Source organism: Megalobrama amblycephala, linkage group LG14, assembly GCF_018812025.1.
Source record: "Megalobrama amblycephala isolate DHTTF-2021 linkage group LG14, ASM1881202v1, whole genome shotgun sequence".
Classification (NCBI taxonomy): domain Eukaryota; kingdom Metazoa; phylum Chordata; class Actinopteri; order Cypriniformes; family Xenocyprididae; genus Megalobrama; species Megalobrama amblycephala.
Window position 1 is genome coordinate 6,623,209 of NC_063057.1, and position 17,683 is coordinate 6,640,891.

At 37.7% G+C, this 17,683-nt stretch overlaps 1 protein-coding gene across 1 annotated transcript; it reads right to left on the reverse strand.

Moving 5' to 3' along the window:
- Nucleotides 1–13,372: 13,372 nt before the first annotated feature.
- tigarb (TP53 induced glycolysis regulatory phosphatase b) lies at nucleotides 13,373–17,630 on the reverse strand. The gene is made up of 6 exons (XM_048154799.1): nucleotides 17,474–17,630; nucleotides 17,177–17,214; nucleotides 16,662–16,783; nucleotides 16,503–16,580; nucleotides 14,348–14,458; nucleotides 13,373–14,090 (listed from the first exon to the last, which is right to left on the reverse strand). Exons 1-6 carry the CDS (start codon nucleotides 17,503–17,505, stop codon nucleotides 13,683–13,685), a joined length of 789 nt encoding a protein of 262 aa, XP_048010756.1. The 5' UTR covers nucleotides 17,506–17,630; the 3' UTR covers nucleotides 13,373–13,682.
- Nucleotides 17,631–17,683: the final 53 nt, after the last annotated feature.

Below are 17,683 nucleotides of genomic sequence, written 5' to 3' on the forward strand. Positions count from 1 at the left end.
CTGTGACTGACTCAATCATTTCTCTGAGGAAAAAGCAGTAGCTTTGATGAATAAATTAGTACTTCAACAGCTTCTAATGGTGTATGCGAATATATCATGTTCAGAACTTGCTTTTTTTAAGGTTAGAGGCAGAACATTTAGCAGTAGCACACACACACACACACACACAAACACTATCGATATAATTGTTTTGAAGGATATAGTCATTCCATGGGGCTTTGCGCAAGGCGGGGTTTTCACAAACCCTGTAACTGGATCTACTGCGGTTTCAAACCCTTTCAATTAGATTTTTATTAACGTGGGTTTAGGCGGTATAGAAATGACAGCTGAGGAGAGCCGCTGAAATCCAGGAGAGAATTACTCACACGACATCAAGAGCATCAGCGGCCGTTTAACATTTAACGCACCGCACAAATGGCATTCTCTACAGGAGAGCAGCTGCGCGGTGGTACCCATCCACATCCTACTGAAGAAAACTCTACAGCATCTGCTCCACTTTAACTTGTACTCATCCAGTCGTTCATTAAAAACAAGCTGTGGGCTCAGGGACTAGAACAATCTGCATGATGGCACTCATTCTGGGTGTAAAAGTGTCCAGTGGAATGGCAGAGATGGATATGAGTCAGGCCTGTGATCTTGCTGACACAGCTGATCAATAATTCAACACTGAAAAGTGGCACGACAGCCTTCAGTTCACCTTTTATTTTTCTTAAAAAGCACAAAAAAGGTGCTCAGAAACCAGACTTTTGTGTGAAATAATGAACTCTATTGTGTGTGTGTGTGTTAAGGTAATAATAACGCAAACACAATAACACTTTACAATAAGGTCTCATTAGTTAACATTAGTTAATACATTAATTAACATTAAATAACAATGAGCAATACATTTGTTACAGTATTTTTTAAATTTTGACAGATACAACAGTTGATTTTAATAATGAATTAGTAAATGTTGAAATTAACATTAACTAAGACTAACAAATGCTTTAAGAGTATTTTTCATTGTTAGCTCAAGTTAAACAATGTAGTGTTTACCAGTGTTGGGGGAAATTACTTTTAAAAGTAATATGTTACAATATTGCATTACATTCTAAAAAAGAAATTGTGTTACTTGGAAAGTAATGCGATACATTACTTTTGGGTTACTTTTTTTTCTCACTTGGGCTTGCTTGCCCAAAAAATAAAAAGTTTTGGCAAATGTAAAGGGCCTTTCACACCAAAAGTGAAATGAATAAGCTTCAGGCTGAAGGAAATGCAAATTCACACCTGTACAGTAGAGGGCGCAGCTCAAACAAACCTTTCAGCTGTGGACTAAAGAAGAATAGGATGCAGGAGAAGAAAGTTAAAAAACAAATATGATATTTATGTTTTTGCTTATGGTTGAATTGGATCACCCGAAGGTCAGAAGCAAAGACGTTGGTTTATAAAGTGAGATTAAATACATAAAGTATGTTTGTGTTATTTAACATATTTAATTATTGCAGGTTTTCATAATATTCTGAGTTTGCATTTCACTGTTTTTATTCATTCTGAGGAATACTGAATCTGTTTCTGTGCACGTGAGATGAGTAAATGCATGTTCACATTTAGTCTAGAACTACAATAACCATCATGTTCACAAAGCGCACAACACCTCTGCACTTACTCCTGATTCCTCTCAACATGAGGACAGGAGAGCTGTCAGTCAATAAATGGGAAAACAAAGTAACTTGCATTACTTATATTTTAAAAAATAACTCAGATATTTTGCAAATTTAAAAGTAATGCATCACTTTCCTAGTTACGTTTAAAAAAAAAGTAATCTGATTACATAACTTAAGTAACTTGTAATGCATTACCCCAACCCAATGTTTCATTGTAAAGTGTTTCTCAAGCAGCAAATCAGCATATTAGAATGATTTCTGAAGGATCATGTGAGACTGGAGTAATGATGCTGAAAAATGAAATATTTAAAAAAAAAATAATAATAATAAAATCTTGTGATCAACCTCTCTCTCTATCTATATATATATATAATGATCACCACTAGTGATGTAAAGTGGTTTCTGCAGTGGTGAAGTTCCTCTTGTGGCAGGGATTTTGTGTGCCAGGCCGAGCTGCAAGAACAGCACTAAAAGCACAGTGTGTTCATGAGCTGACAAGAACTCCAGAGAGAACATCTGACCCCTGCAGAGAGCAGGAGCTCTGCGCACACTATTAGCACAGCTGAAACTCACGGCACAATGACTCAGGTAAAATTTCTGTCCACCTTAAAAAGAAAGGTCACTTTACTTTTGCTGATCGAGTTCAGAATCCTGATTATTTTCCAGTGTTTGAGCTTTTTGTGCCATTGTTTCTCTGTCTGAGAACAGCCTGATGATGTCTGCTTCTTTTTCTCGTGAGCTGAAAAGAGCACAGTCATTTTAAATTAAACCTCACCTCTCAACACTCCTCATATGAGTCACTGTTTCTCAGCGTGACATCAGGCGTGGAGTATGGATCATCCTCATATGCACTCTGATCTAGTCAGATGCAAAATCAATTAATAGTTTGTGATATAAACATATAAAGAATCAATTGATACTGTAAAAAAAAAAAAAATCAGTAAAATTGATGGTTAAAAAAAATAAATAAAAAATATATATATATATTCTTGAATTAGCTTTTATTTTTTAAATTTTTGCTATTTATTTTTTATTTCCATTTTAGTTTTAGTTTTTATTTGACTGTTTTTAGTTTTATTTACTTTAAAAAAAAAAATCTGTAAAATTGATGGTAAATATATATATATATATATATATTAATCTTGAATTTCTTGAATTAGCTTTTATTTTTTACATTTTTTACATTTTTGCTATTTATTTTTTATTTCCATTTTAGTTTTAGTTAGTTTCAGTTTTTATTTATTTCCAGTTAATAATTTCAGCGCTTCAACTTCAACTTATTTCAGTTTATTTTCAGGGCAACATATCTAATTTTCATTTAGTTTACGTTTTTCAACTAATATTTTAATTTAGCTTTAATTTAATAAACAGAAACATTTTAATAGTTAGTTAACAATAATAATCTTAATCTGAAGTGTCAGAGAATTTTGTTTTTTTTCTGGGGGGTTTTTCCACTGTAAATTATATGACTTGTTCTTTTTAATATCTAAAAACTGTGAATTTAACATTATTTTACAGATTTAAACAGTAGAGTAAGGAAACTTACTGTTAACCAATTAGCAGGCTTTTATGTTTTATATATATATATTACATTATATTTATTTTTTTATTATAAAAATTACAATGATTTTTTACAGCACAACTGCCCTCATCTTCACTATCACTGCTGTAACTCGGTTCACAGATCCTGCTGTATAATAAATAGGTTGTTTACACAGAAACGGGCTGCACTAAAATTATTTTTATTTCTTCTTTTGGATCATTTCAGTCTGACACATGATGAAGGAAAAGCAGAATGACGTCAGCGGAGGGTTTCTGCTGAGTCAGCAAGACCCGACCCCAGCGTTCCCCCAGCATTCCCTTGAACTCTACACCAGCACCGGCTCCCTCTGCCCAGCCCTGGAACGAAAGGCATTCTGTTAGACATCCTTGCAGCACTTTACACATTCTCACTCCCTACAGGCGAGAATGGTGTTGCCGACTCTGATGCGGGTATAAGGTGGGTGTATCCACCTCTTTCCATTCTGTCATTTCAGCAACAGAGGAACCAACTGCACCAAAGGACAAGTGTTTGGGGCTTTGGTGGGCAGATGAGTGGATCAGGGCAATTTGCCTGATGAAGGGACACACATGCACACACAAAGGGCGCAAGGGGAGTGACTCATCCACGACTCCGATTCTGTCCTTGTGCCAATAGCCACTGCAGCAGCAGTCATTTACATAAAAAATATCTCATTACGGAGACAGTAACTAGAATCCATTTATTAATCATAATTACAGATCACGCTCTCTAGATATTCATTAGAAGATTTTCCAAACCAAACAGCCTTGTGAAGTACAGCATAGTCTCTACAGCCATAAAACGGTCATAATGACTCTACATGGAGAAACAGACTTTATTATAAAAGCAACAGTTGGATCAGTTCATATTCTTAAAAGTAATTCCCTTCTCTTTGTTGTGTTTGAAATGAATTTCAGAGATAAAAACAGGTTTTCCATTGGGGCTACTGAGGAAAAAAGTTTCCAAAAAGCTGCAATAGTCTTTTTACCCCTGTGCGAGTGAAACAGCTTCTCAAACAAGAAAAAGAAAAAAAAATAGGGGCTTGGTTTTGTCCATTAGACATTGATTGGATAGTTGTGGTTTGCTATTGGTCAATCTCATGTGAGTGACAGGTTGCCCTGCCCTCGCACCAGTAAACACATCATCAGAGAAGAGATGTCACTGCAAGAGGGAGGGGCAGATATTTTGATTAGCCTATAGATTATGAGGGTACATGAATTAAAAAAAAAAATAATGATGTGCACAGATAAATCATTTATAATAAATACTGCAATAATGCATAAACAACAATTGTCCGTTTTGATTTCATGGTGACTTTAAAAGTACTATGAAGTCAAAGTGAGAAGGGTTTTTCCTACTATATCCCTATCATGTCTTAATATAATTAGCCTAATCAAATATTAAACTAACATTTCTTGAAGATGAAATTTATATTTTACTGTTTTAATAATTACCCTAATTAACAAATGATGGAAAAACAAAAGTTTACACTATAATGTATTTATAAATGCATTTCTGTAATCTTTTAGATAGTTTTCTCTCTCTAAATTATTCTATCCTGTTCAATAAAACGTGCCTGAGCTTGAAGATCTGGTGTCGCTGTTAATAGAAATGTTTATTACAGCATAACAGGAGTGATTTAGGTATCTTTCATCACCGTTATCGCCCTCTGCTGGTGAAAAGGCGGAGAGCTTCTGTCCAGTGGAACCGCTTTTAATTTACTGCATTGCAGCACTGGGACTTTGTCACTCATTTTGGCATGGCGTCTGCACAGATCGCACCCAGCAGAAATACGGAAAAACTTATCCTATATATGTCCTAGACAAATATTAAACATTAAAAATAATATTAAACTTTTTGGAATGCAACATCTGAAAACTTCAAAGCTCCTTGGAAAATCAATATTCCATTAATGAGTTCTAAAGTTCTAAGAGTAAATTTCCATCTTTGCTCTTTTTTGTTTCCCAGCCAAGCAAAAATGAGTCAGGAAATGCAAAACACAGGAAACTTAGATAATTAAATTAAATTAAATAAAGGTTGGATGGAAGCTTTAAAACATTCCATTAATACAATTAGATTATTGAATCCAATCTGCAGTGCTGGATCCAGTGTGTGAATATGACACTGCAATTACTATTGTGGAGCTAATAATAGGCTACTTCACACAGGACAATATTATTTTCATTATTGTTATTATTATTATTTTCAGTTCAAATAGATTATTTGTTGTGGCCAATTTAAATCAATTTCCACCTTAAGATCTGCAAGGGTTGGCAATTTTTAAAATGCTTTTTTGAATATCCTTTCATACAGGTGTGTAATATAGCTGTTTGTGAATGTAAAAGATCTGCAAAGTTTTCAAGTGCATGACAAATAAAGTTATTGTCTCCTAAAGGAAAGAATCGATTCAGAACTGCCTGAAATGAATCCTCCGCAATTCCAGTCTCACTTCCAGTTACGTATCTACTCAATAGGGCTTTTCACACTGCGCTTAACCCGATTTACCATCGTTCTAAACACCGTTTTTAACTCCGGGTAAAGGAGCGTTTCACACTTGTAATTTAGATGCAGGGTTAGCACCACTTTTTACCTAGGGTTATGAAACCCTGCTCTGGAGTTAGCACTGCTTTTGTGTTAACTCCACATTGAGGTGCCACATTAGCACAGTGTGAAACGATGCAGTGTTAAAATGTTACAACTAGATGCTTAGCAACCGACAACCAATCGCGTGCCTTATCTTCACGCGCTTTGGGCAGTCAAGGACCACAGCTCGATGTGAACAGTCGTTTTTGAGTATGATAGGAAAAATGTCAAAGGGCAATGGAAAACCCGACAATTGGAGTGAAGAAGAGACCAAAATTCTTACCTTTATAGTTCGAAAAGTTCAAGAAAAAAAAAAAACTTAATATTTCAGTCAGCAATATGAGGGTGCACAATGCTAGAGTCTTAAACAGGTCACATGCTGCGTTTGTCCAGTCAGTGACGCTGACACCGCAAATATGCAGATAAGGTTTAGGAAAGTGCAGTGTGAAACGGTATCTTATGAATACCCAGGATTAACTGTTAAGCAGTATAAGCAGTGTGAAATGTGAATAAACATAAGCCAGGATTTCGTTTACCAGGGGTTTAGAATGACCCAGCATTAACAATTTCAAGTGTGAAAAGCCCTAATAATGTAACAAATTTGCATAATGCCAGCCTATGGTTTTCATTGGCTGCCCGAGGAAAACATCTACTTTGACCCGCCCTCAAACACTGTAGCTGTAGCTGAGGCCTGGAAGAGGTTGGTTCGTGTTGTCGACACTTTGCATAAACTTCCAAAGGATGAGATTGAAACAGTAAAAACGACGCCATCGTTACTGTTCATATCACTATGTATCGAATGCTGAGGAAGATCAGGAGCTGAAATTCAGATGTGGTAATTGCCGTTTCATTTCCGACACGCACTGTAAGCAACAGCCTGGGTCATCTGACCAATCAGAGCAGAGTAGGTGTAAGGGTTAAGACTTTCACCAAAATTACTGTTTTTGTTCATTTATTAATGGTTTGGGGACCTCTTGTGGCGACATTAAATAATTAGTGGGTCATTTGCCTTTTACCTGTGAAACCACACCCCCAGCAGAGAAAGTTTGGGGGTATGTAAAATGTGCTTTGGCAAAATGAGTATTTTTTTTTTGTAACTTAATACTTCTTAATTTCAAATAATATTAATATTAATTATGTGATGTGATGTAATGTGATGTTGATTGTATGTGATGAATTTTGTGGAGTTTAGATGCAATTTGCTCGCCACGTGTGTTGCGATTTTTAAATCAAGTACAGGTGAATCTCTCATTTTTGCATGTGTATGTGTGTAAATGCCCACTGTCGCTCCTTGTTGTGTTACAGTAAACAACGCATGAAACACAGTTCTCCGTGTCCATCTGTGATACGTTTGCTGTCGGATGAAAAGCGTTATATAGCTCTCTGAAAGGCGGGGTCTATGTTGTGATGATGTATAACTATTCATCGATGTCTTGCTCTGGAGGAAGGCATATGCAGATGTATTTCACCATATGACATCACAGATCCCACAATATCCAAACGAGCCATTTTTGGAGCTTGATTAAAGGTGCTAAAGAGGATGTTTTGTTTTATACATTTTTGCAATATTACTTGAAACTGTCTTTACTAACTGATAAAAGACTATTTATTAGATGTACTGAATATAATTATAATATTAATATACATCATCTGTGCACGAAGTAGGGCCTTAAAAACATCAGCCAATCGTTTGTGCGATCATCGCGTAAACGATTGGCCCTCTGGCTTGTCAATCACTGCTGTGACGTTCCTTGTGAGTGATGTGCGCGGCTGCGCGCTCCAGTAACTTTCCACACTCCACAGGCGCCGCATGCAATGTTTTTGTCAGGAGACAGGAGTAACAACTGCAGATTATGAGTTACCTGCGGTGAGTCCGACATAATGAATCCACTAACACGACACAGCGAATGCCGGTGGTAAACACTCGTGTTCCAATACTCGTGCACGAGTTTTGGGAGGCGTTCTCTTGAAATGAGCTGTGAAGGAGGGGGGTTGTTCTTACGCATGCGCTCATTTCAAAAACTCAGTAACAGTCTTTGGATTCTCAGTCGACGAAAAAATCCTCTCTATCACCTTTAATGCTGCCTGTTCCAGGCGAGGTTGGACGTGGGAATTTCCCAATTTAAATGTCCCACTTCAAACCTCAGTGTGTTCCAGTCAATCACACGTCACGTTCACATGTTGAACATGTGATGTTGCCACAAAACAAGAAGAGCATATGGTGTTTTTGTGTCAGTTATGGCAAAAACAGAATTAAAATAACATAGTATCTTTGAAAACAGCTGACGAAAAGCAAAACGAATGTATCATTACATTAATGTGTAATGTTAAAGTTTGTTTTTACGTTTATGCTCATTAGAAACAGGACTTCATGACATCTTGAAAGTGACGTCAAATGACGTGTCTCAATGAGGTCGGGGTTGATCGATGTATCCCGACTTCAGAGGTCAATTGTCCCACTTTGAGTGGCGTTCCAGATGTTATTTCCTAGAAGGAGGTAATCCAAATTCCCATTTGTCTGGAACGCAGCATTAATCGAGTGGTGCAGTTATGACATCAATTTGTAGGCCAAAATGCGGAAACAAGTTGGCATTTTGGCACTTCCGGTTCCATTGTCCCAAAGTCAATGGATGTTTTTTTAATGGGATTTTGGTTAAATGGCTGAAATAAGGTCTGTGGTGAAGACAAGCTCAAGACATTTTCATGTTTTATTCTAAGACATAAAGTACATTAGTATTTTGCCACTGGTGATTTTTTGAAGCCGTTACGTGTCTTGAAAATGGCGGTTGCTAACAAGTGGCTAAATCAGACTACAGAGACTGTCGGCAACATTCAAGGTCATCACGCCAAACAGGTAAGCTCAGTTCGCTTTTACAGCCTTGTTATGCTTGTAACTACGCTCTTATAAACTATTCTAACTCAAACGTTCTGGGAAAATGTCTTTAGATAAAAACTGAAAGAGTTGTTGGCGTAGTGGTGTTGACATTGAAGTCGTGGGACCGTGGTGTAGTTCGCTTATAGCCTACCTTTAGCCTTTTGCTACAGGCAACTGCATTTAGGCTATAAAATTCATAAAATTTGTGTGAAGATTATCTTAATGGACAAAACGTGTAAGTATCATAAAGTTTTGTTGATCACAGAGCTCATTTTTTTGCGATAATTCAAAAACCTATGGGAAAATCCTATTGGGTTTTTGTAGAGGGAACCATCGTGATGCTAACTGCCGTGTGGCCTACAAAGTGACGTCATAGTTCCATCACTCTATATCCAAATGAACCGTTAGCTTGATTAAATAAATGCTTTGTTTATAATGAGGAGGACATTTTAAGCAATGAAACTTCCAGGATGCTTTAAAGGTACAAAGACCTCTTATATATCAAAAGATCATATCATGACCTCTTTAACCAAGATACAATTTTTTTTTTTTTTTTTTTTTTGGAATTTGCATTCAAAATCCACTTGTTTTTACATCCTCTCACTCCTACACACACACACACACACACACACACATATAAATCCACAGCCTCTCTCTCTTATCAAGGCAATTAGCAGACTGGCTGCCAGGCAGTGCGTGTTCTGCATAAAAAGTCTTCAAAAGCAACCGTTTAGAGACATCGAGGGAAAATAAACTCCGGAACACAATGCACCACTAGCTTTCTCTACCCACAATGCTCCCACCAAGGTCTGTGGCACAATCCAATGTGGTCACACTGCGGTCTGGTTCTGGGGAAAACTGACCTCGAGCAATTCCTGGGTTACAGGAGCACCGGAGCGTTCCACAGCCCTCAAAAAGCGGATATCCAAAAAGCCGGGTCCAGCCCTTGAGGCCTTTTATAGAGAGCACAGGAAGTACAATCAGTACCCGCAAATTAAACGGCTCTAATTATGAGCTAGACATGTAGAGCTGAAGAGATCAGCATTAGCCTGCACGCTTCGAAAGTCGCTCTATAAATACACCTCTTCACCACCACCACATACTCCATCATGCCATCCGACAGGATGTTACCTTACATCCTTCAGCCCTTTTTCTTATTTTGATCTTTCAAGATAAACACCGCTCACACAGTTCTGGAAATAAAATGCCTCATCTTTCCATTATTAACATCATTCCAAATTCATATTCCAACAGAAATTGGATTCTGATATAATTAGTAGTCGGATGATGTGGTTTCTTTACGCTCCATTAGTCTTTCGGTGTATGATTAATGAAGGTGCTAAGCAAACCCTATTGATTGTTCGTTTCACAGGGCCCATGAGAGCGATGCTGTGTCATCAAACTACATCCCGCTGAGGCTCGACTATCAGCATCATTATACAGCAGAAATGGCAGAAATTAAGAGCTATAAACTGTGCTTGCAGAGGTGCTAATAGGGGAGTTTCACCAACAAAGCTCAGACTGACAGCGAGAGAGTAATTACAACTTCTTCTTCAGGTGAAAGCCCAAATTTGTAGAAGCTCCCATTCAGTTTCCTCAAGGTTAAAGGCAAAGTTCACCCAAAAATGAAAATTATCCCAAGATTTACTCACCCTAGGTTGTATATGACTATCTTCTTTCAGATGAACACAATTGGAGATGTGTTTAAAAATCTCCTGGCGCTTCCAAGCTTGATAATGGTAGTGAACGGGGGGCCAAAAAATGCATCCACCCATCATAGAAGTAATCCATACGGCTCCAGGGGGTTAATAAAGGCCTTATGTAGTGAAGCGATGGGTTTTTGTATGTAAAATATCCATATTTAAAACTTTGTAAACTAAAATAACTAGCTAAACTGTCAATTAAATATAGAGAAAGATAATCTTGGTTTCCCTCTGAATGAAGTATTTTTCTTAGCTGACAGGTATTTAACTCTTTACGAATTTTTCATTAATCTAAATGTGAAGTAAAAGTAAATCTTGATTTAATAATTTTTAGATATTTGTAAAGAAATACAAGACAAAATTATCCAACTGAGATATTTAACTCACTTATTTTTTAAGATTTTTTTTAGAAAAAGAATACAAGACTTATTATCTTAAGTGATTTTCCTTCTAAATGTAGCCTTAAGTTAAAGTAGATCTTGATTTAAGATTTTTTATATATTTGTAAAGAAAAACAAAACAAATAATGTTTTTGCAGTGTCCTTAATGCAATCATATTAATGTCATAAAAAAGTTTTTTTTTTTTCTGGAATAAACTAATAAAATTACATATACATTTTAGGTTTACACAGCTGAAAAACGTGGTTTGTTGGTCTTATCTGGCCTCTTAGTATGTTTTGATGGTTATAGTTGGGTTTAGCTAGACTAGACAGACTACCTGAAAACCAGTTGGGGAAAAAAGTGGGTTAAGTGGGACTGCAACAGAACAAAACATTGTGAGCATGTGACTTTGTTTGGGTGTCTAAACTGCATGGAAACTAAATAAAAACTGGTTTTATTTAGAAGTTGTGTTTTTCTGTCTGTAGACATTACAGCTGTTTTGCAGCAACCTCACAGGTCGTGCACGTGTATAAACAAATTGTACAATAACAAACCTGTAGATGCTGCAGTGCTTTGATGGGTCACAATGACATGCAGCATATTGGCAGCACACCTTCAGCATCTGTGTGTGTGTGTGTGTGTGTGTGTGTGTGTGTGTGTGTGTGTGTGTGTGTGTGTGTGTGTGTAAAAAAATGTAAATGTGATTTGTCTGAGCAGATATTTTAGGAGCTTCTGTAGGAGTTGAAGAATGCGCGGCCACAGACTAGTCTATCGTCTGCTTGGATTGCAGGACGTCGGTACATTTGAGCCGTCCAGGTCCCCTGCGTGACCAACTCAACCAAACTGCCGCCCACTTACCGGCAGGAAAATGACAACCCTTAGAAGATCACTAAGTTTCCTTCGCCGGTCGGCAGGGAGAAAATGAGGGACCAAAGATGGTGATTGTTTCCTGTTGGAGTGGGCGGCAGCGGAGACGTGTCCTGTTCTTCTCTCCATCAGCTGGTTGGCCCATCTCTCCTTCGGAGGTCAGTAGCACAGCGCCATCTACTGGATGACACAGCACAGTCCAATTAGACAAAACAACACCACATGGACAAAATGATCAAAACAAACATTCTCGAAATGGCCTCATGTCCAAAAGAATGTGGTATTTTTGAAGTACATCTAATATGATTTTGGTCCCACTTTATATTAAGTGGCCTTAACTACTATGTACTTACATCAAAAAATAAGTACAATGTACTTATTGGGTTCATATTGAATTGCAAAACACTTTTGCTGCTATTGAGGTGGGATATGGGTAAGGTTAGGAAAAAACGTTGGTGGAATGGGTAGGTTTAAGGGTAGAGGTAAGGGTTAAGGGATGGGTCAACAGTGTAATTATAAATATAATTACAGAAATTAATTACAGATGTAATTGCATGCAGGTGTTTTTAAAATATAAATACAATGTAAAAACATGTATGTACACAATAAGTGCATTGTATCAAATGATTAATTTAAATGTAAGTACATAGTAGTTAAGGCCACTTAATATAAAGTGGGACCATGATTTTTTTTATTATTAAGTTCTAATAATTAAACAGCTTGTAAAGTTTATCATCAGAAAAAAAAAAAACCTGTTAAACACGAAAGTATTGTGCAACCATTTAAGACATTTCTCCTTATAACCTTTTTGGCATAAAGTGTTCTTCGAAATGGAGTCAAGAATTCTATACTATTAAACCCCAATGAACCATTTTCCTAAGAGTGTAACATGTTTACATAGCCTACCTCTGTGCATCTCAGTATCAACATTCAAAAATTCAATGCATGAAATAGGCCTATGCAAAATATGCATGAAAGGGGGTATACTATGTAGAATTCAGAAACTGGTAGCACTCGTGCACACGTAAAATACAAGAGACTAAATATGATTGCTTAGAATTAAAAGGAAGTTGGAAATACCCTTGCATAGTCTTAACGAACATCCCGACGACATCCACGGGAGCTGTTAAGATGAATATGCAAATATGTGCCGCGGTGCGCGCTTTCCTCTCTCTCTCTCTCTCTCTCAAAAGAAAAAAAAAAAGAAAAAAAGACAGCGGTAAAGCTCATAGTGATCATAGCGATGTGGATGTTCGCCCCAGCTCTGCAATTCACTAGCAACATGTCGACAGATGAGGTAACTAAAATTACTGTTATGATAGTTTGATTATATTTGATACTAGATCTGGTTATGAGACTATAGAATTAATCACTTTTCCGTGCATGACATATTGACATCATAATAGACCTACAGGCATTTTCCTGAACATTACCTACATAAGGATTCGTTTCATGTGTCAATGAACGGAAGAGAGGCTCTTAGGAGCACATGTTAACGTCACATCCTTTTGATTTTCCCGGCAAAAACGACCCGAGTTCTTAACATAAAAATTACTCTATATAGGCTTCCATAGACGACCTTGGAAGTTCTAAGTTTCGTTACAAGCTGTTCACACACTGGCAATAAAAAATGATTAATACATGAAAATTCTAACACATAGCACCTTTAAAGGTAAAGCATCACAAGATTTGACATTTTCAGTGAACAACTTGCACAAGATTTGACCACGAATATAAAGAAAAATCAAACTTTCTTGGCTTTACATTTCTCTGAATCTCTTTATTGCATATACATGAATATGTATGTTCAGTATGAGTGAATCCTGAAGCGTTTTAGGGGACAAAACCACAGTAGTGCGAGTATAAAGTGCTCATATAACGGACAACATCAAAAAAACGTCTTATGATTATTTGCATTCAGTCAGGATGAATAAATCACTGCAGTTAAATAATTTACACAATAAACTCAATCACACAGACTTATATGTGCTTTTCACTTCAGTCGTAGAGTTTATAAGGAGCAATAAATAAAAACACTGTCAGATAAACCAACAAGTCACATAATACTGTCAATCAGAGTTTTTGACATCATCCAGGTGGTCTTTTCGGTTGATAAAGACACACTGGATGCGGGCGGCACGCGGGTTGCTCTCTTCTCTGTGGAGGGTGATGATGAACCTGCTGATGCCAGTGTTCGGGCACGGCGAGAACACCTGGTTCATTTTCAGGCCTGCTGGCAGACAGCCCTGCAGGTCCTCCACTAGGTGGCGCACAGACACACGAATAAACGCCCCGTGACTAACGATCAGAGCGTGGACGGGTACGTCGTGGACTCCGTCACTGGCTAATCCAGCAATCACAGGCTGTTCTGGTTCTGATGGTCCAGAGCTGGATGCGGAACACTGGTCGGATGAGCCGTGTTCCTCTAACATTCGCTGGTATAAGGATTTGAGGAACTTCTTGAAGCGCGTCTTTACCTGGATAATCACAGAAACAGTTTCTTCTGTGTGAGCTTTTCATTTGATCAGTCAACGATTACTATACTCTGGGAAGAACACAGTGAAAATGACTAAATAGACACTTTTAAAGTTATGAATACTATAGTTTAAAAGTTTGGAATAATTACAATTTTAGAACAACCAGCCAAGCTGCTTTGATTTCCCTCTGAATTTAAGTGGCATCATATTTTGCAACATTCAAGACTGCTTTTCTTACAGGAAGGCTCAGTTTCTACCTGTTCCAGCGTCTCTCCGCCGGGCGGTGTGTAATCTCGGCAGGCCTGACCCGCTGCGTTCGCCATGTTCTTCAGATGTTCCTTTGGTCTTCCCTCTGCCACCCCAAAACCCTGTCCAATACATCACACACATGCATTTGAACCAACTATACAGCAATTCTTAGGGGATGCCAAATTTAAGGGATGCTATTTTGTTTTATTAATATTACTTATCTTTTTTACTAATCTTATCCTTAAAGGGGTCCTTGATTATAATTTCAGTTTTTTAAAGGTGCCCTAGAACCAGTTTTTACAAGATGTAATATAAGTCTAAGGTGTCCCCTGAATGTGTCTGTGAAGTTTCAGCTCAAAATACCCCATAGATTTTTTTTTATTCATTTTTTTAACTGCCTATTTTGGGGCATCATTAACTATGCACCGATTCAGGCTGTGGCCCCTTTAAATCTCTCGCTCCTGCCTTCCCGACCTCTCGACTATAATATGGTGCATTTACAAAGTTCACACAGCTAATATAACCCTCAAATGGATCTTTACAAGATGTTCGTCATTCATGCTGCATGCATGCATCGATTCCTGGGAGTATAGTATTTATTTGGATGTTTACATTTGATTCTGAATGAGTTTGAGGCTATGCTCTGTGGCTAACAGGCTAATGCTACACTGTTGGAGAGATTTACAAAGAATGAAGTTGTGTTTATGAATTATACAGACTGCAAGTGTTTAAAAATGAAAATAGCGACGGCTCTCTTGTCTCCGCGAATACAGTAATAAACGATGGTAACTTTAACCACATTTAACAGTACATTAGCAATGTGCTAATGAAACATTTAGAAAGAATTTACAAATATCACTAAAAACATCATGTTATCATGGATCATGTCAGTTATTATCACTCCATCTGCCATTTTTCGCTATTGTTCTTGCTTGCTTACCTAGTCTGATGATTCTGCTGTGCAGCTCCAGACGTTAATACTGGCTGCCCTTGTCTAATGCCTTGAACATGGGCTGGCATATGCAAATATTGGGGTCATACATATTAATGATCCCGACTGTTACGTAACAGTCTGTGTTATGTTGAGATTCGCCTGTTTTCCGGAGGTCTTTTAAACAAATGAGATTTATATAAGAAGGAGGAAACAATGGAGTTTGAAACTCTACGTATGTCTTTTCCATGTACTGAACTCTTGTTATTCAACTATGCCAAGGTAAATTCAATTTTTGATTCTAGGGCACCTTTAACTTTAGTTAGTGTGTAAAGTTGCTGTTTGAGCATAAACAACATCTGCAAAGTTACGACGCTCAAAGTTCAATGCAAAGGGAGATATTTTGCTTTTTAAGGACTACAACAAACGGCTGGTAGGGACTACAACAAGCTTCTTCCTGGGTTGGTGACATCACTAACCCTAAAATTTACATAAACCCCACCCCCAAGAACACACAACAAAGGGGGCGTGGCCATGTTGGGCTGCTTTAGAGAAGAGGAAGAGTTGTTGTAGTAGAGTGTTGTTACCATGCCGTCATTTTACGCCGGACTGCTTCACAAACAAGGATCAATTCAACACAAAAGATGAACATGACGGCACATGCTAGTTGATGAGTTGAATCAACTCCACAGCAACTACATAAATTTATCCACTAACCATTCAGAAACGTCCAGTTTCATTCTAAAACTTCTTCCTGAGTCTCTCCATCAGTGTCGACTCCGGTTTGAACAATGTAAGGCTGAACACCGTTACTGACAATCCTCATTTTGTCTGCATGAGATTCTCCAGCTTTGAGCAACCGAAGTGTGAGCTGTTAAAGCTCTGCCCTCTTTTGGAAAGGGGGCCAGGAGCAGCAGCTCATTTGCATTTAAAGGGACACACACAAAAGGGCGTGTTTTTGCTCACACCCAAATGGGGCAAATTTGACAAGCTATAATAAATAATCTGTGCAGTATTTTGAGCTGAAACTTCACACACATTCTGGGGACTTATATTACATCTTGTGAAATGAGGCATTTTAGGTCCCCTTTAACATTATATTAACTATTTATAAATTTAATGAACCGTAAAAGCAGCTGACCAAGTTTAAATTTCCCTGCAAGTTGTATTCTGTATATAAATGTGTACGTGACAAATAAAAATTTCAAACCTTGGCAGAGACAGACACTCACCCTCTCTCTGAGTAAAGGATCCAATATCATCTCAGTCGCAGAAGAATGAAGGTTGTTTCCTAAAATGATTTCAGCTGTCTTGAGAAGGAGAAGAAGTTATACTTCACATGATGGATAGTTTACTCACAAAATCTAACAGAGTCACACACACACACACACCTGGACGGCTCTTTGCAGGTTACTGACAAAGACATTGGTGAAATGCAGATCTTTGAGGTAGCGTCCGGCTGCCGCCGCCTGCTGATGTCCCGTGTCTGACAGCGGTGTGTCAATGCCCTGACCTACACAGATGAGGAAAAAAAGCATTCATCTACACACCGAAAAGCACATCTTCAGCAGGAGTTTTTGCGAGGTAAAAAGTAATAATAAATAAAACTATTTTATATTACAGATTACAATATAATATAATACAAAATAGATAAATTAAATTAAAATAAGTAAATAAGAGAGCAAATAAGTAAATGTATCATAATGTGTAAAGTACAGTGCTACAATCTGTTCCAAATAATATTTAGACATATTTAATTTTTTTTTTTTTCCACAACATTAAATTGGGTCTAAATAGAAGGGAGTCCCTCACAGGACGATGCTCATATTTTTGGGGATGGTGGCATGTGAACATTTGAAACTCTTATCTTAGAGGTAACCAGACATTCACGTGTGCATTCACTCACCTTGAAGCAATTTATCTCTGTTGTATTGTGTTTCCCCACTAGGAAACAGAGCACATAATAATAATTAACGCTAAATCACTTCAGAAAGGACAGTTCACATGCCATGTCATGTCGAGGTCACTGTAATCAACTACAGACAAAACATGCAATACAAAGCATTCGTGGAAACATTTGATGATGCGTTTATGAGCATAACAGATCATGTGCGTGTCCTACAACAACCAGCTACCGAATCATCAACATTCATATGCATGTAAAACAAAAGCAAACATACGGAATACACACGCGCTCACTTACTGTCGAACGATCGTTAACGCAAATGTGAGCATAATACAGATTTGTAATAGTAGATGAAATGTGTGACCGGCTCTTCCTGGCTCATGAGTCAAAAGTGTTGCAGAAATATGACGTCACTCAAATGAATGGAAGTCTGTCGCCCTCCTGTGGTGATTTTTGGGAAGTGCACGGCTGCGTCTATGATGGGTTTTTTTTTTACTATGAGTTGTA

Bases quoted from the DNA above. Each gene is read 5' to 3' on its own strand.
- tigarb (XM_048154799.1), bottom strand. From the start codon at position 17,505: ATGCTCACATTTGCGTTAACGATCGTTCGACA. The intron at 17,215-17,473 runs GTAAGTGAGCGC...TCTGTTTCCTAG, and splicing joins GCGTTAACGATCGTTCGACA to TGGGGAAACACAATACAACA. The intron at 14,091-14,347 runs GTAGAAACTGAG...GTGATTATCCAG, and splicing joins GCGGAGAGACGCTGGAACAG to GTAAAGACGCGCTTCAAGAA.